Below are 26,419 nucleotides of genomic sequence, written 5' to 3'. Positions count from 1 at the left end.
GTGGGATGTTCCTAACAGGTTTTTGATGAGCATTCTTCAACTTTCTCTGTCTTTTTTGCCACCTGTCCCAGTCTTTTTTTTGCAGCCCAAAATTTCCAAGTTAATGATTAACTGCTTGACAAAACATTCATGTTTGAACGTTAAATATCTTGTCTTTGTAGTGTGTTAAATTAAATATAGGTTAAAGGTGATTTGCAAATCATTGTATTTCGTTTTCATTCACGGTTAACAATAACCCAACTCAGTGGAGTGTAATAAAATCAAGATTGGCTCAATGTAATCAAATGCAAAAGTGGCTACTGCCAGTCAGTCATTGCGGTTCTAAATGACACCATCTTCACTGAAGATCACATGAAGAGAGATGAAAGACTTACACCGAGGAAGGTGTTGAACATGATCATGAGGTACTTGACACACGTTAGACAGTCGCCCCTCATGGCTGTTGCCCTCTGTGCTGAAGCCTCTCCAATACCCTGTAAAAGAAGCAAAGATGCCGCTTTAAGGAACACACACTAAATCTCCCAAGTGCAAGTATTCCATGCCTTGTACACTCCAAGTAAGCCCTTGATTCAGATTGCTAAGAAAATAATTTTTTTAGATTAAAATAAACAAACACCTTTCAGTTGCTTCGTTTCAGTAAAGAGCATGTTTTGACTACACATGACTACACAATCGAAATGCAAAATTCTATACCTCGCCTGTGTGTCAGGGAAAATTTGGAGAAAAAAAAAATCTTGTCTGGCAGCCCCCATATTCATTTGGTGAAAAAAATGTGGGTATTAGTGCTGTGCCAGAAGTTTACATAAACACGTTTCATTTTTGTCTGAAGTCAAATCAGACTGAACTTCTCCTGTTTCAGGTCTGCCAGGACCACCAAAATTATTTAATTTTTTTCAATGACAAAAAGAGAATTTCATAATTTCTTCAAGGCCAAAAGTTTACATACATTTCCTTTGAACTGCATGACTTGAGTCACATTTAGGATAACCTTCAACAAGCTTCTGACCGAACGCTGCTGGAATCCTGTCCCTTTCCTCCTGACAGAAGTGGTTCACTGAACTAGTCAGGCTTACCAGTTGCCTTGCTTGCCCCTGCCTTTTCAGATCTGCCTGCCAATTTTCCATGAGATTCAGATCATGGCTTTGTCATGCCCACTCCTGGACATTGACTTTATCCTCAAGCGACTTCTTCCCCATTTTGCCAGTATGGTTAGGATCATTGTCCACTTCTTCCTAAACCATGACCTCATCATCTGGGCTTCAGCATGTTCTTTAAAGATAGTACTTTTGTGTATGTAAACTTTTCTCTCTCTCCGTATTGTGGGAATTTTAAATTTTTTTTTATAATTTCTGTGATTTTAACTGATCTGAAACATTTGACTTCAGTTAGACAGAAAATAAAATGTGTTTTAGAGGTGTATGTAAACTTCTGCCTTCAACTGTACACATCCTGTAAATCAGGGGTATCAAAGTGTTTTTGTCATCGGCCAAATTGTAAATCAAGTTACACTCAGAGAAACTGTGAACAAAAAAAAACAACATTTCCATATAGAAGGATAGTAAGTTTGTCCAGCTACTGTGTACCAAACTCGGTTGCGGCCTTTCGCGGGCCACAAAAAATGATTATGTCAGGTGGGATTTGGCTCTGGGCCTTGAATTTGACACCTGTGGTTTGGAGGGTGTGAATGAAAGCAGATTGAAAACGTACTACTTCTTGTTCTCCAAGCAAATGGACTTCAAGCTGCAGTTAAACACGTCCTCCAGATCACGATGATACACTTGTGTATTGATCACCCTCATAGCATCTCTCGAGTGAAAGCACCTGCCTTATTGCCTAAGATGAGTTTTAATCAACCCCTGTCCTAAACGCCGCTGAAAAGTGGAATGAGGGCACATGGGGGCTAAATCTTTGCAGACATTTACATACACAAAAAACTGTTAAAAAGGGGGCTTCTTTTAGCCATCCTGCTCTCTCCACTGTCAGTCTAAAGAGTGACTCCAGTGGGGGACGAAGAAGAGATTAAGGAGCTTTATGGCAAAACACCTCAAATCTCTACACAAATGTCAGATTTTTCTTCCTGCTTCTGCTCTGCGTTCTCTCAGGGTCGGCCCGTATGACAGATAGAGCCAATCTCTGTTTAGCCATTAAAATCAAATCAAAAGGGCCCTCATGGAGCCCAAACGACGCTGCAAAAAGTGCTTCTATCAGGACACAGGTCTTTATGGAGCGGATCCCATCTTTCTGCATCAGACCTCTGAGATTAATAATAATCTGCTGTACAATATCTTGACTGCGTAAATGTGGGTCACACTGTAGGTCCTACCTAGAAATACAAAATACAAAAAAAAAAATACTACCACATGAACATTTTCCTCAGATGTGATGTTTTGCCAAGCTTGAAATTAGTTGTGCCATATAATGCTATATATTGATAAATAGACATTAGTACTTGTTTTGGCTTTGTGTTACACCTGTGAAAACTGCCTTTGCAATTAAGAAACTGCCTCTGCTTTTAAGCAAGCATAAAGACTGGAGAACTGTATCAGGGAGAAAAACAAAGACAGAAAATCAATCATCGCCATTGCACAAACATGGGGTGTAACCGATACAATTAGGAATGCCCTGAAAAACAAACAAAACACAAAAAACTACTGGTGTAATGAGCATCAGGTATTGAACAGGTCGACCAAGGGTATCGAAAGCAGTTGATGACAGAAACATTGTGAGTGCTGTGTAGAAACTCTCAAAGACCAGCCTCCACAGGGCAGGGGTGAAGATATCACTATCTACTTATTTAAGACAGAGAGAATATACAGGCCAGACCACAAGATCCAAACCCTCAGCAAAAAGAATCCGAAGACCAGATTGGACTTTGCAAAATAGACGAGCCACAAAAGTATCTTTAACACATGTAGATGCAAACAACATGAAATGAAAGTTGGAATTAAAATGTTTGGACTCATATTCTTTTGATCCTTCTGTATGCAAAACTAAGGAATTGACCTTGTCGTTACAATATTGTTGGAGGGGATTGTATGAAGCCTAATGTCAGGATGTGAAATCAGTGAGGCCTTAAGAACAAGTTGACGTTGTGTTCCTAAAACACAAACTGTGAGACAGTTCATTTATTAGCACTTTTAATGCATAAATGGTAGACATATTTAAATGTTACCTGAACCACCGTGTTGTATCTATTTTAATTCTTTGCATTTTACCGCATCCCATAAGTGGTAACACTATATGATATCCATCCAACCATTTTCTTAGCCACTTATCCTCACAAGGGTCACGGGGAGTGCTGGAGCCTATCCCAGCTGTCAACAGGCAGGAGGCAGGGTACAACCTGACCTGGTTGCCAGCCAATCGCAGGGCACATGGAGACAAACAGCCGCGCTCACACTCACACCTAGGGGCAATTTAGAGTGTCCAGTTCATGTTGCATGTTTTTGGGATGTGGGAGGAAGCTGAAGTGCTCGGAAAAAAAAAAACACGCAGGCACGGGCAGAACAGGCAAACTCCACACAGGCCGGGCCGGGATCGAAGCTGGGTCCTTAGAACAGTGAGGCCAACGCTTTACCAGCTGATCCACCGTGCCACCACAGATATTTTTAAACATTAATTAAAATATTGGGCCATCGCATTTTATGCTTTACTTTTACTAATTTACATCTTTTTTAATGTAGAGAAGTGACATGGCCGAATGATTAGCACAAAAAAAAAAAAAAAAAGGATTTTTAGTCATTACTGTTTGAGACAAAATTGCACCGACCAATCATGGATGGTCAAGCAATAACGGGACCACTGTTGCTAATCTTAGTTCCTCATTCGCCAAAGCAAGAACATTTTGCTGTAGCTCTGTAACTTCCTAGCTTGCTTTGTGGCAACTTTGATATGAGTCAATCCGAAAAATGTTTGGGCATTGGATGATGCTTTGCCACGGTAAGAAAATCATACGTGTCTTTTACTTACCCTATACTGTCGCGGGAGTTGATGCTGGTCTTTGAAGTGAGACACTGGCTGCTGCTGTCCATAAGCGGCAGGCTCTACGCGAGTGCGCATCTTCTGTTGTTGAATGGAAAGAGCCTCTTCTTCATCAAGCTAAAACTGCTCTCTACCTTTCCTAATGTGAAGGGAGGCATGGTGCATTTTGATTGGAGGAGCTTATTTATGATTATATTGTTATTGTATTATTTTGTTTTTGTGTTTGGTAGTGTTTGCAGTTGCAAAAATAAAGGTGAATTTAGTAGCACGACTCAATGTGGCATTATGCATCACGAGTGGGGTAGTTACGTGCTACATTTACTCCATTACATTTACTCAAGTACTATTTTCAATAATTACTTGTCAGAGTACATTAAATGAGCAGTACTTTTAAATTTTACTCTCAAATCTTACTTTCTAGAACCTGCAACTGGTTGTGGAGATTTGTTTGCACATGCAGCAGCAGCCACTTTTCTTTTTCTTTCAAAAGATGAAATGATGGGTAAACAAGACTGACTGCTTCACTCCAAGGGAGTTCATTCGCAAGCAATGCTCCTCAACACGGGATGACCTCAGTGACATCGTTTGTCCTGAGTAAAGGAAGCCTGTCCACATTAATAGAGTCCTGCACATGTAAAATGTTGCTGAAAATTCCTACTTCGGGCACGCAGCATCTTTTCAGTTTTCCAATCAACTCTAAACTTCCTTCAAGTCAACACATGAGCTCAAGTTGGATACGCCCAAATCCATTTTAAAGCCAACTACGCTACAGTAAACATGTTGTAGAGTCGTTACTGGTCATACTTACGAAATTACGCAACCTCTATCTGCGAATGTTTGGTCGGGTTTGTATGTCAAACACACCGTGGTCACAGCTATATGACTACTCTCAAACCTTTGGAACGACAAGGACGTTTAACGGAAAGTATCTCCACATACATACAGTAGCCTGCTGGCTACTAGTGTTAAAGGCCGGAGGACATGAACGACGTGTCGAAACGTGAGCTCCTGTGCTTACCGTCGTCGTCTTGGAGGCACCAAAAAACGTTCAACGTGCGTGACAACATCGTCCATTCATCCGTTTGACGATCACAGTCCGCGTGCTCTTTGGTAGATTGAATAATGGGGGAAAACACAGCCAAAACGCGTGCACGGGTTTTTTTTCTGGAGGTGGGACAAATGTGCGAATGTGTCGATTACGTCACCAGAACGCTGTTTAGTTTTCGTTTGTTTTAGACTGAAACACATGCATGTGACGTGAAATGTTTGCACGTTCCATTTCTAAGTCTACTTTGGACAAGAGAGTTGATTTTTCGTTCTGTTATTTTACTACTGGACAACTGATGGGACAAAATGTCAAGTCTTGTTGCTAGTAAAACTTGGCCCAAGAATGTATATGGCATAAATATAGCCATCTACTTTCTGAGCCGTGTATCCTCAAAAGGGTCACAGGAGTGCTACAGCCTTTTCCGGCGATCTTTAGCCAGGAGGTGGCGTACTCCCTGAATTGGTTGCCAGCCAATTCGCAGGGAATAAATATTAATACCAAATATAATAATATACCAAACGTACTTTTTCCGACATTTATACTTTAATATTGGATCTATGGCACCTCCGTAAACATGGCAAAGTGCTCTCAACAAAAACAAGTGTTTTCAAGATCATATAATATGCGGATGATTCTTTTGGAGTTGAAAAGGTAAGAAAACAAGAGAGCACAAATCCTACAATCAGACAGCTGATACCCTCCTACGTAAAAGGCTTGTGTGTGATCAATACATATTTTAGAGCTGAAATGTTCATTCAACTTCATGGACATCTTTTTTTTACTTGATGGAGGATACAAAACATCTGTATTGACCTGAGTCAGTAGCAAGGCAAATGGTCAATGATGCATTGATCCCCTGGAGCTATTGCACTCAGCCCAAGTGAAGGCACGTGGTCGAAGCACACAATGAACACAAGAATAATTGTGCCATGCGGCCTGGTTGTACTCTCTGGGCATTTCCCACAGGCTCTTGCGAGGACACGCTATACTGTCAGGGATTTCCACATAAATTAGTTGTAACGCAATTAAAAATAAATGCTGAATGATGCAATGTGTCCTGAAAAAGGAACGGTTTTTCGGTACCCTGGCTTTGACTGATTCCTTTATTTTACTTTCACTTCAGTTCTGCATTGCCACCCATGACCATGTTATGCCACGGAGACGTACATCTCAAATAAATTGGAATATGGTATTTTCATTTACAGTGAAGAAAATAAGTATTTGAACACCATCGTAAAACATCTTACTTTGTGATTTCTGGATTTTTCTTTTTAGATTATCTCTCTCACAGTGGACATGCACCTACGATGAAAATTTCAGACCCCTTCATGATTTATAAGTGGGAGAACTTGTAATATAGCAGGGTGTTCAAATACTTATTTTCTTCACTTGTATATCACTATCCATACAGTACAGCATATATAGCCATTAAATTTGGGAATATTGCCTTAACTGTTCTGTGTGGGATCGGATCACCTCGCAAAGGAGATGTTGCATCTTAAGGGGTTCACTTAAATTTAACAATATTCCACATTCAATTTCCTTCATACAACTTAACACGTCATATGATGCTTAAATCATTTAACACTCGTGACTTTCTGAGTCCCGGGACACACATCATGGAAACAATGAGTACCAACCTGGAGTCCCTGCAATTTATCACGACAAAATAAAGATACAATAAACCTCCGCTATATCACAGTTCCTGCTTTACGGTTTTTATATGTGCCCTGTGAATGGCTGGTGACCAGTCCAGGGTGTACCCCACCTCTCGACCAAAGTCACCTGAGAGAGAACCAAGCACACCTGCAACCCTAGTGGAGATAAAACGGTGCAGGAAATCGATGTATGAACACTGACAAAGTATAAATAAAACAAACTCAGCCTCTGTTCACTTAAACAAATAATAAATATTTGGCACAGAACAATCATAATATCATAAACATTTATAAATGCCTTAACAGGCAATATAGAGGCGGCAGAGGCAGAAAAAAAAAGACTTTGGGACCTGACACAAAAATACAACGGGAGTCGGCATTCACAGGAGTGCAAAATACTTACAAATCCCAAAACAAGCATCCTTATGTTACTCAAAGCAGAAAGATGTGATCACTATTTTGGACTCTAATACAATTATGTGAATTCCGACAGGGTTATTTTTAGGACATGTGAGAAACTATCCAACTCTCCGTTAAAGAGGTTCATCTCTAGGGCAACCCGGAAATGTTGTGAGAGTGGCCTTTGTCTGCATCGCAGTGTTTGCCAAGCTCCACTGAGCACGAGTTCCTCTTTGAAAACAAAAGAGATTGGAGTCAACCACTTTACGACAGCTTGGGCAGACAATTGTCCACCTTAATGCAAGGCCAGATGGTCACATTCCCAAGCCTAGGACTGAATGCTCTTTTAAAACCTCATACAACATCTAAAGCTTCATGTGTACAACTTAAGTTCAAGAAAAGAATTGTGTTCAAAGACCAAAACACAGCAAGAAGAGAAGATCTCAACGTGTGCTTGTCTGTGCCTCATTTGAAGAGTTTGTAAGTACAGTATCTACAGTACATTGTGAGGAGGAGGGGGCTGCAAATACTTACACATTGCATGGGGACACATCCAAAAGAGAATTAACAACTTTAATGATGAAAAGGTTTATTAATGATGGACTGTTGGCACTACTGAATGAAACATGAACATGAATTCATAAATTAGATGAGTCCCCTGCCATTTTTTTCCCAGATCTGGCCAGAGCATTTATGATTATTTGGACAGAGTTGCTAAACTATAAAAAAAATCACTTCCAGAACATTCATCCATTTTCTGAGCCGCTTATTCTCAAGAGGGTTACAGGCAATCCCAGCTGTCATCGGGCAGCAGGCCGGATACACCCTGAACTGGTTGTCAGCCAATTGCAGGGAACATGCAGACAACAATTGCACTCACAATCACACCGGGGGCAATTTAGACTGTTCAATTAACGTTGCATGTTTTCGGGATGTGAATTGGCACGCATATGCAAGGACAATATGGTTTCTATTCAGTGCAATGTACTTCTTGCACATGTCTTCTCTTGAATGCTGTTTATGTTTCATCTTTTTATGTCTTGCATCCACAATTGCTGAAACAATGCAAATGTACCCATTGTGGGAAGATTATCTTATATTACAAATACTTATTAAATGTTCTGAAGTGACATGTAGAGTGACGAAGAAACAAAATTCTGGTTCCGATGCGGCGTCATGTGCACCTGTATTTTAAATGTACATCTCCCAACAGGGCGGCACGGTGACTCAGCTGGTAAAGCGTTGGCCTCACAGTTCTGAGGTCCCAGGTTCGACCCACCTCTGTGGAGTTTGCATGTTCTCCCCTTGCCTGCGTGGGATTCCTCTGGGCACTTCAGTTTCCTCCCACATCCCAAAAACATGCTTTAATAATTGGACATTCTAAATTGCACCTAGGTGTGATTGTGAGTGCGGCTGTTTGTCTCCATGTGCCCTGTGATTGGTTGGCAACCAGTTCAGGGTGTACCCCGCCTCCTTCCCGTTGACAGCTGGATACGCTCCAGCACTCCCCGCGATCCTTCTGAGGATTAGCGGCTAAGAAAATGGATGGATAGATGGATCTCCAAACAGATATTAACTGGTTTGTTACTTTGTTGTTGAAAGGTGGTTATATTCTGTGAACCCACCTGGCCAGTGTACTGTTGTCCTAAATCACTAATTTGGTGACTACATGTAATGATATCTGAGCAATTACCGTGGCTTTGACATCTTCTGTGCCTATCCAATCCTCGTAGTTGGTAATGGTAATAGTCATAGTCCAAGTAACATCTTAAATATAAGCATTGTGGGTCTCTATAAGGGATGTTTTCATTGAAGGAACAATAAAAGAAAAGTGAATTAAAGTGCTACGGAGGTAAGTCTTTGAAAAAAACAATGACGATAATCTTGTTATTTAAACATTTTTATCTGGTCGGTTACCTTCGTGATCGATCATAAGCAAAAACTTAATATACCCAATGTGTCTGGGTCTACTCTGAACTACCCTTTCACCTTCAATCCATGCATGTCTGTGTCAGACATGCTTAGAATACTAATTTTCCAAATATCAATGCAAATCAGAAACCAAAAGAGAGCAGTGATGGTGCTGTGATGGTGACAAAAAAAGTTTGACATTTCTCACCAGCACAGGTTGCCACATTTAGATGTTATCAGTGAGTTTTTGCCCATGTGGTCTTTGTGGTGTTTCTCTCATGTAACATGTACACAAAATGAACACAACATGATCCTATAATATTTCACATTTTGCACCTCAGCCACATTAATAAACATTGTTAAGGTATTACAAACAGTAGCTCCACCATCACCAAGGCCACCAAGGTGTGTGTGTGTGGTGTGTGTGTGTGTGTGTGCGTGTGTGCAGTGGGGGAAGCCTCCACCTCTATGTTCAAGCAGTGGTTTTGACACTTTTTTGGGCAACCCCCCTTTTTGGAGATGAATTTTTTTACAACCCCTCCACTTGAAAGTTTCTCCGAGTGAGGGTGCAAGATCTGAAAAATTGTAAATAGGGAGAGGTGGGGGGTGGTTGAAATATTTTAAGCGGGGTGCTGAAACAATCCATTGTATTGAAAACCACTGCATCCAGGTGATCTCCACTAAATTTCAAATCTCACACCTCCATCAAGTGGAAGTATGTCATTGATCCACAATGTTGCAACCACATGATGAAAAAAATAACCTCCCTGGAAGAGATCATGAAGGTGGGATTTACACTAGACTGCTCAAGAGACAATTACTGGATTTTATTTATCTCACTCCCCCATAAGGCCTTGTTTTTGGTCAAGGCAACATAAAGAGTAGAAGATGTATGCATTTGGCAGTCTCTGAACTAAATTGGGACTGGATTATACCTGGATTAGAATTATGAGGCAGGAAAATAAAAAATGCGCCAATAAATATAAAAAGCAGATCTCGGTTGAATGACATCCATAGTAAAGTCTTACACTATTAAGGATGGTCCTAATATACATTGGAGGTGAATGGAAGTATTGAGTGCAATCACAAATTGTGGAAACAAATTAGGATATTGTTGCTGATGGAAGTTGTTACTTCTGTATGTGTACTGTAGCCGTTTACCTGCGTTTTAGGCACGTTTCCTTGTGTTCAGTAAATGTAAATAATGACATTGGAAAGTGATCATTTGAAAATACAATCCAAATTTATTGCCGACAAAATCTGAATTGGTCATGTGGACATATCGTTAAATCAAGCCTAATAGAGATGACACGCTGTGGCGACCCCGAAAGGGACAAGCCGAAAGATACTTACTTACTTAATCTGCGTGAAAGAATTGTTTTTGATGTAGTAGGGCTAAAAAAAGATGTTAAGGTTGGATTTCGACTTCTGGCAAAACCCTCACCATGCGTTTTCAAAGAATAAGATCTTTCAACCAAGGAATACGGGTTATGCAACAAAAGTGCTGTAGATAAATGTATAGGAACCTACCATGACTTTCTCCTGGTGCTTTGTCTTTGCTCAGGTGAAGTTGAAACCTTCTCTTGGGGATCAACGCAGCTCCTGTTTTCGTGGACTGTTGGAAGCACAATGAAAGTAGCAGAGGTCAGCACCAAAATAATGAGATTAACAAAAACAGACAAGAGGGAAGAAAAGCGAGACAAGTGTAGAATGTGTAATTCATGTGAAATAGAGCAAGAATAGGAGGTTGATAAAATATAATCCTAGGACACTTCAAAATAACAGAGGTTGCATTTATAATGGATGAACTTACTTCCAGCAATGAGCTAATGTGGGATGCTGTTTTATCACTGAGAATATATCACCCCTCAGCAGGAAGGCAAATTTAACTGGGACGTAATGCAAGAAAATGCCTTTTAATTGCCATAATCCAGACCTGCACAGGTGGAATTTACATTCCGTGCCTGAAGGGCTTCTTACTTGAATAATTGCAGTTATTACAGGACCCAAGACACTCAGCTTGTGGTGTGACCTTGATACACATCTGAGCTTGTGCATTATTCACCACGAGTAGACTAAACTGTCGTACTTTTTAACGCATGTTGCTCACTTTAACTGTCATTGTACACTTCTTCGACAGAATATTAATGAACATGAACTCTTTAAACCTTTCTCAGTTTGCAAACTCATCAAGTATCTCCCAGAAGAAAATAACGAACTAGTGATGATAGCCAATTTACATTCGAATGTTCCACCCTCATGGTGCAAAAATAGTCAGCGCCAGACATCGCGTTCAAAGCACAGACAACTGTTCAGGAATAGATTCCTACAGCTGTGTGACGATAATGGGTTGATCTTCATATACAGACATTGCACACTCATTCTCACAGAGAATTTGGATGAAGAATATCTCCGGAGTGTTCCGGCCCAAGGCTTGTACCGCAGCATCCTGCTGACAAAACATAACGCCTTCATTCAGCAGGACGCTCAACGTGATTGATCGCGGCAGCAAAGTACGTAGCTCTGATTACATCTAGGAAAAAAGCCATCAAAGCAGGGAATGGAAATTTAGCGGAGAAATGGGGAGACACTGGAATCACACTCATGTATCGCCTTCCCAAAGCGGCATGGGGACACATAATTCATTGATGAAATCTTCTCCATTTTACATAGCTAATACACAACAAGTCGCTACAATACAATGACCACTTGGACACTCTGATGAGATCAGATACAAGAGCCGAGGGAACTACAGCATAAATGCATGGCGGTACATGGCAGCAATGTATTCCACCAAGCATTCTCCAATTTTCAGCGAAACTGCAGCTGTACCATCAAAGTTGTTCATTCAAACTATCAAGTTCTAATAACTTACATTTAATATGCAAGATTGAATCATTTTATTTCTCTTGACTTTCCAGCTGGGTTACTGATGGCATAATGGTTCACTCGCCTGACTTTTGGTGCAAGGAGCGTGGGTTACGTTCCCACGGCGTGATGGTGTGAATGTGAGTGCGAGTGGTTGTCTGTGTCTATATGTGCAAAGCAACTGACTGGCGACCAGTTCAGGGAGTGGTCCGCTCCAGCGACCCATGACCTAACCACGATAAGCAATGCTGACAATGGATGGATGGATCGCTGGACTTAGCACAACTAAATTTAAACAACATTGGGACAGTGTCATTGGGCATTATCTTTCCAAATGTATTTATTTTTTGATACAGCTGTTGTGTTGGATCTCATTAGATTGTGCAGTTGATCATGATGCTGTCGCTGATCCATTTAGAGTATAGCCAACCAATATAGTGCAGTAATTCCTTCACACTTTGTGTTGGATTATGAGAAAAGCAGAACGTGGGTAAATAATAATTGTGGATAAACTATCTGCCAACAGGAGGGCGGCCAAACAACACCCTGAAGCCTGCTGTAGCGCTTATTTCTCCCTTGCGCCTTTTTAGAGGGCTATTAGCTACTGTACGTAGAGGAGAACAACACTGGAGAAGGTCTGCATTATTTGTTGGTTGCCATGGAAACCTTTTTTCACAGGAAAGTAGAGCACAAATTGGATGGCGGCGCCTCATTGAATCAGCTTTGGGGGTGTGAAGAAAGATCCGTGCAAATGGCTAGGAACGCGCAACAATAAGACTGCCCCCTCCAGCAAGACGATAAAGGCCTAACCGGGGAGTGTCCAACAAAGCGCCACACAAAAAGCTTTCTTCTACAAATATCTTTTATTTTCAATGAATCCATTTCACAAAGGCGCCACTTCACATCATAAGCACTGTTGGGAATTTAATCATCAAAGGCAATCGCTAATGGATTTCACTCGTGTTATTTCAAAGGCCGACATGACTGTTGCATCACCAACATCTGGTTTATGTATATAACAGCAATATGTCATGATTCTGGATCTGTTGGGATATGTGTGGAGTCATCTCATACAGTTCATGTCTGGATTAAAATAATCTGACACGCAAAGTGCAACTTTATGATCAATGCCACATGCACATACCCTGGTTTCCGGCTTCATTCACATTTTCTAAGTCTGAATTTAAACACTTTTTTCCCCCCCTGCATCCCACTCCAATGGCCAATATCCTACAATGCAAATACAGAACAGCAAGCTAAGGGCACCTACAGAATTTTATTGGTTGGGTGGCTGAAACTAATTTTTTACTGGGAACAGGGGGGCCAAAACCATTGCCAGTGAGCTTGCCAACAAATGTATATATTGTATATTATAATTACTTACAAGATAATAAACCTCTAGACACAGTATTGAAAGTGTTAAATGTAATTCTAACCAATAGTACAAAAGAAAAAGATCAGCTCTTCCAGAGGATCTGCAGCGACCTCCTCATAGAGTTTTAGATACAGTGGTATGAAAAGCTTTATTCCTGACTGAGTCCTTATTTTTTTGCACTTCAATGTTTCCCATCATCAAACTGATTCAAATATCAAAGACAATATAAGTCAATTCAAAAATCCAGTTTTTAAATGAAGGTTTTATTATTATTATTATTATCAAGGCTGAGAAAAAAAATCTAAAACTAAATGGCGCAGTGTGATAAAGTGATTGCACCCTTGTTATAAAATAAAGAAAATGCAACGCTGTTTTATCATACCTGAGTTCAATTTCTCAAGCCACACGCAAGCCTTCTAAAACCAGATTTTCACAATTATCAGCTTACTCTATCAATTGGACAAAAATCAACAAGACTCCCAATAAGGTCCTGCAGATCAAATTCCTGGTTAACCCATTCCTAGAGTAAACATGAAATATTTAGCTATCACGATTTCGGCAAAACTCAAAAAAGGTAATCAGTCTAGATTAGACACCACACTATCATCCATCCAGTCGCTTGATTGATATACACATATAATAATCGATGACCATTACAATTTTTCAGACTTAGGTCATCAATATGCCCAAAAAAAGACACTAAAAGGTAACAGCATCTGTGGAAAAATGGTGGTATTTCGGAACTGAAAAGCTAGTAAGTGTGTTACCTCCTCTTTTTATCTGTTTTCTGTTACATTGAAGAAAGGGTATAAAAATGAATGGGGGAGCTGGATCAAGTAAGAAGAGAAAAACTTACCACTGTCATACGGAATTCATGGAGGAGTATTTTACTGTTCCAGCCAAACTGATGAACATTTGGAAGCATGCTTGAAGCTGGCTGTCAGCAGCTACTGTCCGGACTATGCATCCCTTGCTGATTCACATGAGTGCAAGTCACCGGAATAAACTCAGGTAATGACAAAACGCAAAATGCAGCCCTATGGGGGCACAAACCAGTGCAATCTGTAGGCCGGTCCCAAGCCCGGATAAATGCAGAGGGTTGCGTCAGGAAGGGCATCCGGCGTAAAAACTGTGCCAAACAAATATGAGCGTTCATCTAAAGAATCCCATACCGGATCGGTCGTGGCCCGGGTTAACAACGCTCGCCCCCGGCACTGCTAACCTGCAGGGCGTCGGTGGAAATTCAGCTACTGTGGGTCGAAGACAAAGAAGAGGAGGAAACCGGACCCAGCGTCAGAAGAAAAAGAGGAATGCACAGAGCCTACAACTGAGTGTAGGGACTTTGAATGTTGGGACTATGACAGGAAAAGCACAGGAGTTGGTTGACATGATGATTAGGAGAAAGGTTGATATTCTGTGCATCCAAGAGAGCAGGTGGAAAGGTAGTAAGGCTAGAAGTTTGGGAGCAGGGTTTAAATTATTCTACCACGGAGTAGATGGGAAGAGAAATGGAGTAGGGGTTATTTTAAAGGAAGAGCTGGCTAAGAATGTCTTGGAGGTGAAAAGAGTATCAGATCGAGTGATGAGACTAAAATTTGAAATTGAGGGTGTTATGTATAATGTGGTTAGCGGCTATGCACCACAGGTAGGATGTGACCTAGAGTTGAAAGAGAAATTCTGGAAGGAACTAGATGAAGTAGTTCTGAGCATCCCAGACAGCGAGAGAGTTGTGATTGGTGCAGATTGTAATGGACATATTGGTAAAGGAAACAGGGGCGATGAAGAAGTGATGGGTAAGTACGGCATCCAGGAAAGGAACTTTGAAGGGCAGAGATGGTGGTGGACTTTGCAAAAAGGATGGAGATGGCTGTAGTGAACACTTATTTCCAGAAGAGGGAGGAACACATAGTGACCTACAAGAGCGGAGGTAGAACCACGCAGGTAGATTATATTTTGTGCAGACGATGTAATCTGAAGGAGGTTACTGACTGTAAAGTAGTGGTAGGGGAGAGTGTAGCTCGACAGCATAGGATGGTAGTGTGTAGGATGACTCTGGTGGTGGGTAGGAAGATTAAGAAGACAAAGGTAGAGCAGAGACCATGTGGTGGAAGCTGAGAAAGGAAGAATGTTGTGCGGCCTTCCGGAAAGAGGTGAGACAGGCTCTCGATGGACAACCGAAGCTCCCGGAAGACTGGACGACGACAGCCAAGGTGATCAGAGAGACAGGCAGGAGAGTACTTGGTGTGTCATCTGGTAGGAAAGGGGAGAAGGAGACTTGGTGGTGGAACCCCAAAATACAGGGAGTAATACAAGGAAAGAGATTAGCGAAGAAGAAGTGGGATACTGAGAGGACTGAGGAGAGGCGAAAGGAGTACATCGAGATGCGACGTAGGGCAAAGGTAGAGGTGGCAAAGGCTAAACAAGAGGCATATGAAGACATGTACACCAGGTTGGACACGAAAGAAGGAGAAAAGGATCTCTACAGGTTGGCCAGACAGAGGGATAGAGATGGGAAGGATGTGCAGCAGGTCAGGGTGATTAAGGATAGAGATGGAAATGTGTTGACTGGTGCCGGTAGTGTACTAAATAGATGGAAAGAATACTTTGAGAAGTTGTTGAATGAAGAAAATGAGAGAGAAGGAAGAGTTGAAGAGGCAAGAGTGAAGGACCAGGAAGTGGAAATGATTACTAAGGGGGAAGTCAGAAAGGCATTACAAAGGATGAAAAATGGGAAGGCAGTTGGTCCTGATGACATACCGGTAGAGGTATGGAAGCAATTTGGAGAGATGGCTGTGGAGTTTTTGACCAACTTATTCAACAGAATACTAGCGGGCGAAAAGATGCCTGAAGAATGGAGGAAAAGTGTTCTAGTTCCCATTTTTAAGAACAAAGGGGATGTTCAGAGCTGTGGGAACTATAGAGGAATAAAGTTGATGAGCCACACAATGAAGTTATGGGAAAGAGTAGTGGAGGCTAGACTCAGGACAGAAGTAAGTATCTGCGAGCAACAGTATGGTTTCATGCCTAGAAAGAGTACCACAGATGCATTATTTGCCTTGAGGATGCTCGTGGAAAAGTACAGAGAAGGTCAGAAGGAGCTACATTGCGTCTTTGTGGACCTAGAGAAAGCCTATGACAGAGTACCAAGAGAGGAACTGTGGTACTGCATGCGTAAGTCTGGTGTGGCAGAGAAGTATGTTAAAATAGTACAGGACATGTATGATGGCAGCAGAACAATGGTGAGGTGTGCCTTAGGTGTGACAGAGGAATTTAAGGTGGAGGTGGGACTGCATCAGGGATCAGCTCTGAGCCCCTTCCTATTTGCAGTGGTAATGGATAGGCTGACAGATGAGGTTAGACTGGAATCCCCTTGGACCATGATGTTCGCAGATGATATTGTCATATGCAGTGAAAGCAGGGAGCATGCAGAGGAACAATTGGAAAGATGGAGACATGCACTGGAAAGGAGAGGAATGAAGATTAGCCGAAGTAAAACAGAATATATGTGCGTGAATGAGAAAAGTGGAGGGGGAAGAGTGAGGCTACAGGGAGAAGAGATAGCGAGGGTGGATGACTTCAAATACTTGGGGTCAACAATCCAGAGCAATGGTGAGTGTGGTAAGGAAGTGAAGAAACGGGTCCAAGCAGGTTGGAACAGCTGGCGAAAGGTGTCCGGTGTGTTATGTGACAGAAGAGTGTCTGCTAGGATGAAGGGCAAAGTTTACAAAACAGTGGTGAAGCCGGCCATGATGTACGGATTAGAGACGGTGCCACTGAAGAAACAACAGGAAGCTGAACTGGAGGTGGCAGAAATGAAGATGTTGAGGTTCTCGCTCGGAGTGACCAGGTTGGATAGGATTAGAAATGAGCTCATTCGAGGGACGGCCAAAGCTGGATGTTTTGGAGACAAGATTCGAGAGAGCAGACTTCGATGGTTTGGACATGTTCAGAGGCGAGAGAGTGAGTATATTGGTAGAAGGATGCTGAGGATGGAGCTCCCAGGCAAAAGAGCGAGAGGAGACCAAAGAGAATGTTTATGGATGTGGTGAGGGAAGACATGAGGACAGTTGGGGTTAGAGAGGAAGATGCAGGAGATAGGCTAAGATGGCAAAAGATGACACGCTGTGGCGACCCCTAACGGGACAAGCCGAAAGGAAAAGAAGAAGAAGAAGAATGACAAAACCATTTATATTGTTAATTACGTTGTGTTGTGCAAGTTTGGCACATATGCAAGGTATATATCAACATGTATTGATGCTGAGCTGTGACAGAGGCCTAGAATTTTAGCTCACTGGTAGTTCTCTGTGCTCTCAAACTGGAGACATGGTCACGATCTGGGAGGTGGGAGGTTGGTTCCTTGAAAAGTAGCTCTTGGGGCAAAAATGTTTGGACATCCCTGCCCTAACTGTTTCAACAACCCAATAATCACATTCACCTTAACTTCTTGGTGGAAAAGTCTAGAAGCTACACAATCTCAATTTGGTCCCTGTATGCTGTCCTCAGTCTGGCACAAACCAAATTTCGAAAGTAAAAACATCGGCCTGTATTTTAGGGTATGGGAACAATGTGGAATTCACCACATAAAACAACTATTTAAGAATCATATTTTCATGACATGTTGAATTGTTACAAAACTCAAATAAGAAGCAGAAACTGCTGTCAGTAAAATTAAGTGAAAAAAAAAATCCCAACCCTTCAGAACACCCTTCATCCACTGGAGTTTGTTTCACAAATTGTAGCGCTTCTCCCACAATGGGGAACACCCCTCTGACCCCTAAATTAATTATATGGCCAGGCAGTGATTACTCTACAAAATATCCATAGGTTAATCTATTCTAAAAAGATTTCATGGTGACGGCCCTAAGAGCTCATTTGAAAAAACATTTATAGTATTTTGACAAACAAAGTTGAACGTTAAGCATAAAAAAAGCACCTTAAGATAGAAATATTATAATCATTAAAGAAAAAAATGGGGTGAAGATGCCATCACTTAAAATCCAATCTAAAATGAAAGTGATTTGAAAGATGCTACCCATTTTACCTGTCTCAGATCCACAAGCAGGTTGTTCGAAAGATGAGGCACCCTGATGAGAAATGTCCTTTACTTTTAAGCCTGAACCTTGGGCCAAATAGAACACCATCATCATCATGAACATCTGAGGCTGCAGGCCGGCTCATATGTACTGTAATTAAAAGTTTGGTTAGCTAGGAGCAAGGTCCATCGGTGCTTTAAAAGTAATTAGTCATATTTTCAAATCAATTCTAAAACAGATTGGAAGAAGAAGTGATGAAGTAGGTTTTCTGAAATGTACTAATTAAATAGGGAGAGGGAAAAAAAAATCCTCATTAATGGCCTTTTGACCCAACATTTGCTCAGTACGAAAGGTCTCCATAACAAAGCACAAAGAAAATTGACGCCTGGCGATCCAATGCAGACGTTGGGAAGTGGTGACGTAGCAGCCGACGAGATCAGGAGGATTTTACCGCTAAATGGAACGCAATTTGGCAATACGTACAGTGGTATCTTTACTTACGAACGTTTCTCGTAACAAAAAATTCAGGTTACAAAACGCCTCTTTGGAAATATATTATCTCTTGTTACGATGGAAAATTTAAGATACAGTAGGCAAAAATACGTGCTGCTATTCCCAGCCCCCAAATTCCACCGAACCTAAACAGCTTGGTTTCGAAGTGGCACGATAGCGCTGCTCTCCCATTGGCTATCGCCCAGCATCTTCCTGGCATCCTGTTGGCTAGGAAGGACCTCAATCTTTACCATGATGCTCCTCTCTTTCCCTTCGACACTCAAGCATCACCAAATCAGATGCTAACCCTTCCACACGCTTTGTCACACGGTAGCGCACATTTGTAAAGTACAACTTCTTTGTGAGATTTTTGTTTGGTTATTGGAAGTATGTACTTTGCAACAAAGAGATGTCACAGCAGAAAAAAAAAATGAATGTGTATATCCTATACTAATTTCATGGTAGGGTGTCAGATTTTAAGGTCATTCGTGAACACTATAGTTCCAGGAAGAGAGCTTTGAGCCTGAGTTCAGGCTGAGCAATGAGCTTTGAAAGCCTCATGCAGAGACATCTGTAGATCATTTCTCTATTGGCCCAAAGTTTAAGATAGTGGGAAAATACAATTATGATGGCTTCCCCCATTTCCTCCTTAACGTTTACACTACAAGTCCGCCAAAATGGCACTCAGAAATCACTGCACCAGTCCCTATCCTACTGACAGGGGTTTTCGACATCATCGCACGCCACTCCAGAATAAAACGTTTTTTTTTATCCAGGGATGTGCCAGCACATCAGAGAAGAAAAAAATATGCTGCCACGCCCTTTAGCACATACACAATAAATTGGAAAGTAGTGCGAAATGGCTTTCACCTTTAACAAGTTATACAAACAACATGGGAGGATCTCTTCCATTTTCTTTTCTACATGTGATTTTGATTTTTTTTTTTTTTTTGTCTTTGTGCATCCATTTTATTTAACAAATACTGAGGCCATTAAGAAAATTGACTGCTGCAGCTAAGTGATGACTGTGGAGTATAATACTCCGGCACTGAGAGCACAGCAACTGGGTAAGCCAACTTCAGCATGTGTTTGTTTTTGTTATTCCAAAAAGTGTATCCTCAGGACACGGTGTTGACGAATTTGCTCTACTACTGACCAGCCGGCACTGATCTACGACGGTCACCTATATGGTATCAACTCTGCACTTATCATTATTATTATTAACTTTAAATCCTCCATTAGTAAGGTGATAAAGACATTGTTCTGGCACCTTAGAAAGATAGCTAGAGTATGACTACTTATAAATCAAAGAGCTGCTGGAAAAGTAATTCATGCTTTCATCTCGAGCAGACTGGACTATTGAAATACACTTTTAACTGCAAAGAGACTACAAACTAGCCAAAACTCTGCTGCTTGCTTGTTGACAACAACCAGGAAGAGAGAGCACATGAGTACGGTTTGAGCTGCACTACATTGGCTTCTGTAATATATAGAATTGACTTCAAGATCTTGCTCATTTGATGTAAAGAACTTTGTGGATTGGGACCATATTACATCAGAAAATCTCTTACTAAATGTCAGCCCCCAGGAGCACTTCAATCATCTGCTGGTAATTCTTTGAAGAAGTGGGAGGAAAATTGGGGATGCAACCTTTGTTACCAGAGCCCCTAAGCTCTGAAACACTTGACCTTTAGATATCAGACATTCCAACGCAATAGATATTTTCAAAATTGGGGTAAAATAAACACGTTTGCTGTTTAACTTCATTTTAGTAAGATGTATCCGTGCATTACACCTCCTTTCACTATTGATTTTTATGCTTTTGTATCATGTTTCATTATACATATTAATATTTATTGTACTATTGACTGTATGCTACTGCATTATATGTTTTAAATATTTCATCTTCATTGTTTATTGAGCAGTGAAATATTTTAAACGTCTAGTGGAAATCTCAAATCTCAGATAGAGAAGTCTTTTTCAGCATATACTCATATCTTTTACTGTTGTGAAATTTGTTGTAATTTTTAAAATGCTCATTTATTATTATTATTACCCTCTTCCTTATTGTTCTGTCATGAACATCGACCTCAACTGAAACAAGGGAGGCCTGCAGTTGTCCTGCATTCCTTTGTGGCCTCCTGGATGTGTCATTGGTGTTCACCATTGTTCCATAATTTCTCTATTTGAGTTTAATGGCTGTCCCCATGGCATGCTCAGATTCTAAAGCTTCATATATTGCTTTGTTAGGCTTCCTAGACTGATCGATGTCAGTAGCTTTAATTATTGATGGTTCTTGAATTTATTTGGATCGTGTCATTTCGTTGCAGCGTTTTTAGATCTTTTGTCCAACTTGTATTTGTCAAACAGGTTCTATTTAAGTGATTTCTCAATTGAACAGGTCTGGAGGTAATCAGGCTTGGGTGCGATCAGTGAAAATGAACCACAAGTTGTGATTTGTCTGGCAGCACGGTCATGCAACTGGTTAGAACTTTGGCCTCATAGAGTGTACCCCGCCTCTCGCGCGAAGATAGGTGGGTAGGCTCCAGCTCGTCTGTGATCCTAGAAAGAATAAGCAGCATAGTGGATGCATAAATGAATGAATGAATCAATGAATGAATGAATAACTTTACGACTGTAATTGTATCAGTTGGTAATAGTAAAGCATGTCCACATTTGTCACAGCCATAGGAAAAGAACTCCCTTATAGACTGAGGACCCCCTGGATAACTTAACTAACCATCTTCAACTTTCACCAAACTCCTCGAGCCCCCAAGGTTAGTTTCTCGTCTCAGCGGAGCCTGCGACCTGAGGAGGGAATGAAGACTAACCATTGAAGCTGAGTAATGAAAGAGAAAAGAGCTGTTGGATTGGTCACAAGGAAGATGGGGTTCACTTCTAAAGGAGCGGGTGGGATCAGCAAGAGGGACAGGAAGGGTTGTGAATACTGCAGGCCGAGGGCCCGTGGGACACAATTAAGAGCAAGGCTTTCCAGTGAAGGTTACAAAAACACTGCGAGGATACCAGCAGTGCAGCTTTTCAACCCCTGGTAGAAGATAATTCTTTGTGTCACCTCCCAAAGAGTTTGATTATTGCTAACTCGCCCACTCATAATGTGCAGCCACACAACAGTTTACTTCATTTCCATCAGCATTACATCCCAAAGCCCTGGAAAGCTCAAAGCTCAGGCAATGCACATCCAGTTTCACTGCATAATGACACTCGCAGACGATCTTCCCTCAGGTTGTTTTTCACTACCAGTGTAGAGAAAGTAAAAGAACATTTTAAATGAGGCCGACTGTCATACAGTCATAATTTCTTCCTAATCTTGGCTCTTATCATATAGTTGAAGGAGGAAATCAAAACATTAATCTCTTAGCAAGATGGAGTTGTAAAGTCAAATGCAATTATCTATAAAACAGACTGGCAAGTGCTATGGTGAAAATACAGCTCTTGTAAAGATTCTCATGTCTGGTCATATTTTCTTGTACATATTGTACACAGTGCTCTTATATGACTGTTCAACTTTATTGAAAGACTCAGTAACAGATGTCATAAAATAAAACTAAGAGAAAAAAAAAAATCTTGTAACTTTTCATATGCTTTAATGACAATTTGCCAGTGGCTCGTGAATACTTGTTGAAATCAGATTATTCTTCAAAGCACATGATGTCATTAATAGTTGCTTACGTTGATTGTTTCATGCACATAAACAGTATGGTGTATCCCGAACATGCGCACACACCTCGACCCTGACCTTCCCTGCCAGCGTGCTCGCATATAAACCTGTAAATGTCTAAATGCAGAGGAATTGCTAACAGATGCAATTTATGATGATAATTAAGGCCAGCAAAGAGCACATTTCCTTCTGTAAAATGAAGACATAAGTTGAAACAAGGAAGGTCTTGGCGCCAAAAGACAGACTAATCTTTTCAATTTGGCCATTTGATTATTCAATACACCAAAATTTAGATTTGTAGGATATAAACCAAAAAGTAAATATCAAAAATAGTATAATGGAAATCATGAGGCATTGGATACTATGTTGTCATTATGAAATAATTTCAACCCAGGCTCAAACGTCTGTTTTTTTTACTGCATACGTAAGATGTAATTTCCATGAAAATATAAAGGAGTACATGGAGCCTCAAAATCCTCCATGATGTGATCCACAGGAATTTGCAAGACTGACCACTAACAGCTGAGTACAGGTCAGATAGTCACACAAATCTCAACATTTTCTGGTCAAAAAATTGGGATATTTCCAGTACATACAATCTTAATCTGATCATATAACAAATGTGTGTTGTAGACAAGGTGCTAGTAAAAGTAGGTAACAGCAAAGGAATGTTGCTTTGTGCATTGTGCAGTGTGGGCGAGGAGATATGTGTGTCAGTAAGGGGGTGGGGGGTAAGGGTGGGCTGCACAGGAGCAGGAGAGCAGGTGTCTCACTGGTTTACTAGAGCCAGACGCTTCACATCTGTATCATTTCCTCAACCCAGAGGGGGCTACAGCCTGACAGCTCCTCATAAAGGAAAAACAAACCTAAACCTGTTTGTGGTGGCGTTGGTGAGAGCAGGTAAATACTGGGAGTCATTGAGGTACAGTTGGTGGTAAACTAGAATTCAACCACGATAATAAACATCCTGTAAATTAATTCTTCTTTGACCATGTCAATCAAATTGGACATAAATATCTTTGTAAAGGCAGATTATTCTACATATTTAGCTCTTGCATTGGATCTTTAATGTGCAAATGGTTATAAAGTTGTGGCCAGTCTATATATGATTACACCAATATGACTTCGGAACAGATCGCCCCCACCCCCATATTTATTATTTTCTGTGCCACTCTGGAAGTTAGCTATTTGTAGACAGTACACATTAGTAGTAATTATGTAGGACAATTTGACCGGATAAATTATCGTGTAGCTCTTCAGCATTACGTTGTCATTTATCATATTTTCAAGAGTAAAGTTGCATGGATACATTTAGAAAGACAAAGCAACAAATGGTTGGTTTGTCAGTTCTTTGGTCAAAGTCTTTTCATGTCAATGGGTTCAATCACATCTCACCAGTCAATTCTGTTCAAGTCCAAGTGAAGTTGTAAGTCTTTTGACATATTGTCAAGTTGAGCCTAAAATAATCAAATCCATCACTCGAGTTTGACTTGAGTCCCAGTCATGTGACTTGAGTCCACACCTCTGGTTGACAGTGATAGCTGCCTTCTGAAGGAAATCACGACTAAGATCTGGCCTGTGGAAAAAAAAAAAAAAAAGAGTTTGAAACCCCTGTGAATGGTCTTCTCACTCTACCCCCAAAAAACCCGTCTCAATTACATGCTTTGCTTTCAGCTTTTCTTAAAATTAAGTACGCCCCGGACAAAGAGCTCAAAGATATTCTCCGACAAGCTATCACGGGCATGAGAGTCCCAGGAAAAAACCCAGGATGGAAAGACGTGGGAAATGTGGTTGGACATTTTCCATAGTACAAACTTGCAAAAATGCAGCGCATCGGTCGGGCAGGGAGAGCCTCCGGCCGCGGAGACGTCGGGAGGAATCGTGCTTGGCTCAACACAAAAAGCACTCTCAGAAATTAGATCTCATCTGCTGATCTTTTGAGTGTATTAGTCACATGTAAACTGGGAGCGGCAACTGTGAGAACTCATCCTGCCCCTTGACTTGAAAAGAATACATCAAACACCACCAAATGAAACAATTTTGCAAAGACCGATACAGTATCTAGGGGTCTAAATAAAGAGTTTGGGTCTTGGGAATGAGAAGGCTTTAAGGTTAAGTGGCCATACTGAAACACATTTTCCTCGAGATTCCCCTTCCCTGCTTCAGGCTCCAGCTGTGGGAAAGGGACTTCATGCAATTACATCACATTGATTTATGCGAAGTGGAGGAAAGATCGGGCAGAGGACGGAAAGTGAGCTGCTTGGAAGCGGTCCAGATCACGTCCCAGAAGAAACACAAGTCAATCAAAGTTTATACCACAAAACGAGACGGCTCAGTGGCAAATATGTCACAACAGATGCAGTTGGAGAAACACCACGAGGTATAATGGTGAGGCCAAATGTACCAAAAGCTTTGATCGACAGGAGTTAAACAGCAATCGGAAAAGAAAAAATCCATATTGATCTAAACGTGTGATGGTAACACATTGAGAATAGTAGTCTCACTTTCTTTCGGGGAGTTGATGACAAGTGTCTTGCTTAAATAGATGCTGCTCACGCTGTATTGGGTATTAATTGGAACGAGTGATGAAATTGTGAGCAAACCACTCAACCGCAGCACTTGGAAAATAAACAGAACATTGGACGACTGGAGCAGTACCACAGATGGCTTATTTACTGTATAATGAAATGCATTACTGCGCATACGCTTATTTAACCATTGACAGGTGACCCGTGGCAAAAAAAAAAAAAGATAAACTTACTTCCATTATGTGGGGAATGTACAAATCCAAATCCAGTAGCCCCGCCACTTGAGTTTTTTTTTAATGATTTATAACAAAAGTTCTCCATAACGACTAAAATGTACAATATGATTAACCCAGCATGAGAATTAGGTTCTTAACAGCAAACAAGAAGAGGAGATGGAAAAAAAATGACTAAAATGCTTTGTGGCGCATCCACTGGAGATACTATAAATTATTTGGATTCCTAACTTTCAGAACGCTCCATCTGTCTGCAATGTGTCAAACTGCTTGGAGGAACAACAGCCAAAGGCAACAGAACAAATATGTACATGCAGACAGCCAGCGAATCATTTGATGAGATTTCTGAAAGCTTGCATTATAGACTGCTGGGAGGGGGGGGGGCGACGTGGTCTAGATGTGACCAATGTAAGGGAAGCTTACTTGGGAAAAAACTGTTTGAAGGGGAACATCTGTTCCTTGTTAAAAAAAAAAAAAAAAGTCAGTACAATTCCAGACAGCCTACAGAGATAAGCAAATGTGCTTTTGGTAATAGATCACAACATTTCTTCATTGTTTTTTTAGCATCGTTTTAGTGGGGCGGGACCCACAGGCATCATGCCATGTGATCCACAAAGTTAGCATTTCTTTTTTTTTGGGGGGGGTAAACAAAGTGATAATTGATGTGTGTTTTATAACATTTATATGTTTTTATATATAAAACATTTAAACATTTAGAACATTTACTGTTATACACCTTGCATTATATGTATTCTTCTTCTGATGCATTGTGGTTGGTATAAAGTACTGCAAGGTGCTATTGCTAGTACAGTGGCTGGTCAGTGAAGCATACTGAGCGCACACTGGTGACTCTTTGGTTACACACCTTTGTCATACTCGGCCCCAAATGGCCATCAATGTTGTTACTGTGTTATTACCTCTGGACGCTGTAATATTGTGATACTCCAGCACAGCACACAGCACACTACAGCTGCAATCATTACTCGAAAAATATATTAAATATCAAATTAATCGCTAAAAATTTTGGGTAATCGTCCAATCATTTTGAGAATCTTGTTTCACTTGAAATTGTCCAAAACCTCAGAATTTCAGTCTTCTGTTTATTAAAATAACAAAACAGACTGATTATCTTGGTCTTTCATCAAATAAGTCATTTGCAAACATATTCTTTTACTTAGGAAAACAAAGTTTAACTTTTCTCAAGGTGTATTTTC

General features: G+C 40.9%; 1 protein-coding gene across 6 annotated transcripts in view; it reads right to left on the bottom strand.

The window, feature by feature from the left end:
- The window catches only part of LOC133502564 (tetraspanin-18B-like), a 47,092-nt gene that overhangs the window by 8,514 nt on the left and 12,159 nt on the right, over window positions 1-26,419 (bottom strand). For 2 of the 6 annotated variants that reach the window (XM_061823494.1, XM_061823493.1), the window contains 2 exons: window positions 10,528-10,612; window positions 375-473 (listed from right to left, as the gene is read on the bottom strand). In XM_061823494.1, coding sequence (XP_061679478.1) covers window positions 375-473; window positions 10,528-10,530 — 102 coding nt within the window. In that variant the 5' untranslated portion in view covers window positions 10,531-10,612. Of the gene's footprint in view, window positions 1-374; window positions 474-3,969; window positions 4,121-4,789; window positions 4,978-4,999; window positions 5,457-10,527; window positions 10,613-26,419 lie in introns of those variants that run through there. The other 4 variants (XM_061823492.1, XM_061823490.1, XM_061823491.1 and 1 more) reach the window with 4 other exon arrangements.

This window comes from Syngnathoides biaculeatus, chromosome 6 (genome assembly GCF_019802595.1).
Source record: "Syngnathoides biaculeatus isolate LvHL_M chromosome 6, ASM1980259v1, whole genome shotgun sequence".
In the NCBI taxonomy this organism is placed as follows: Eukaryota; Metazoa; Chordata; class Actinopteri; order Syngnathiformes; family Syngnathidae; genus Syngnathoides; species Syngnathoides biaculeatus.
This window is presented reverse-complemented; position numbering and strand designations above follow the sequence as displayed.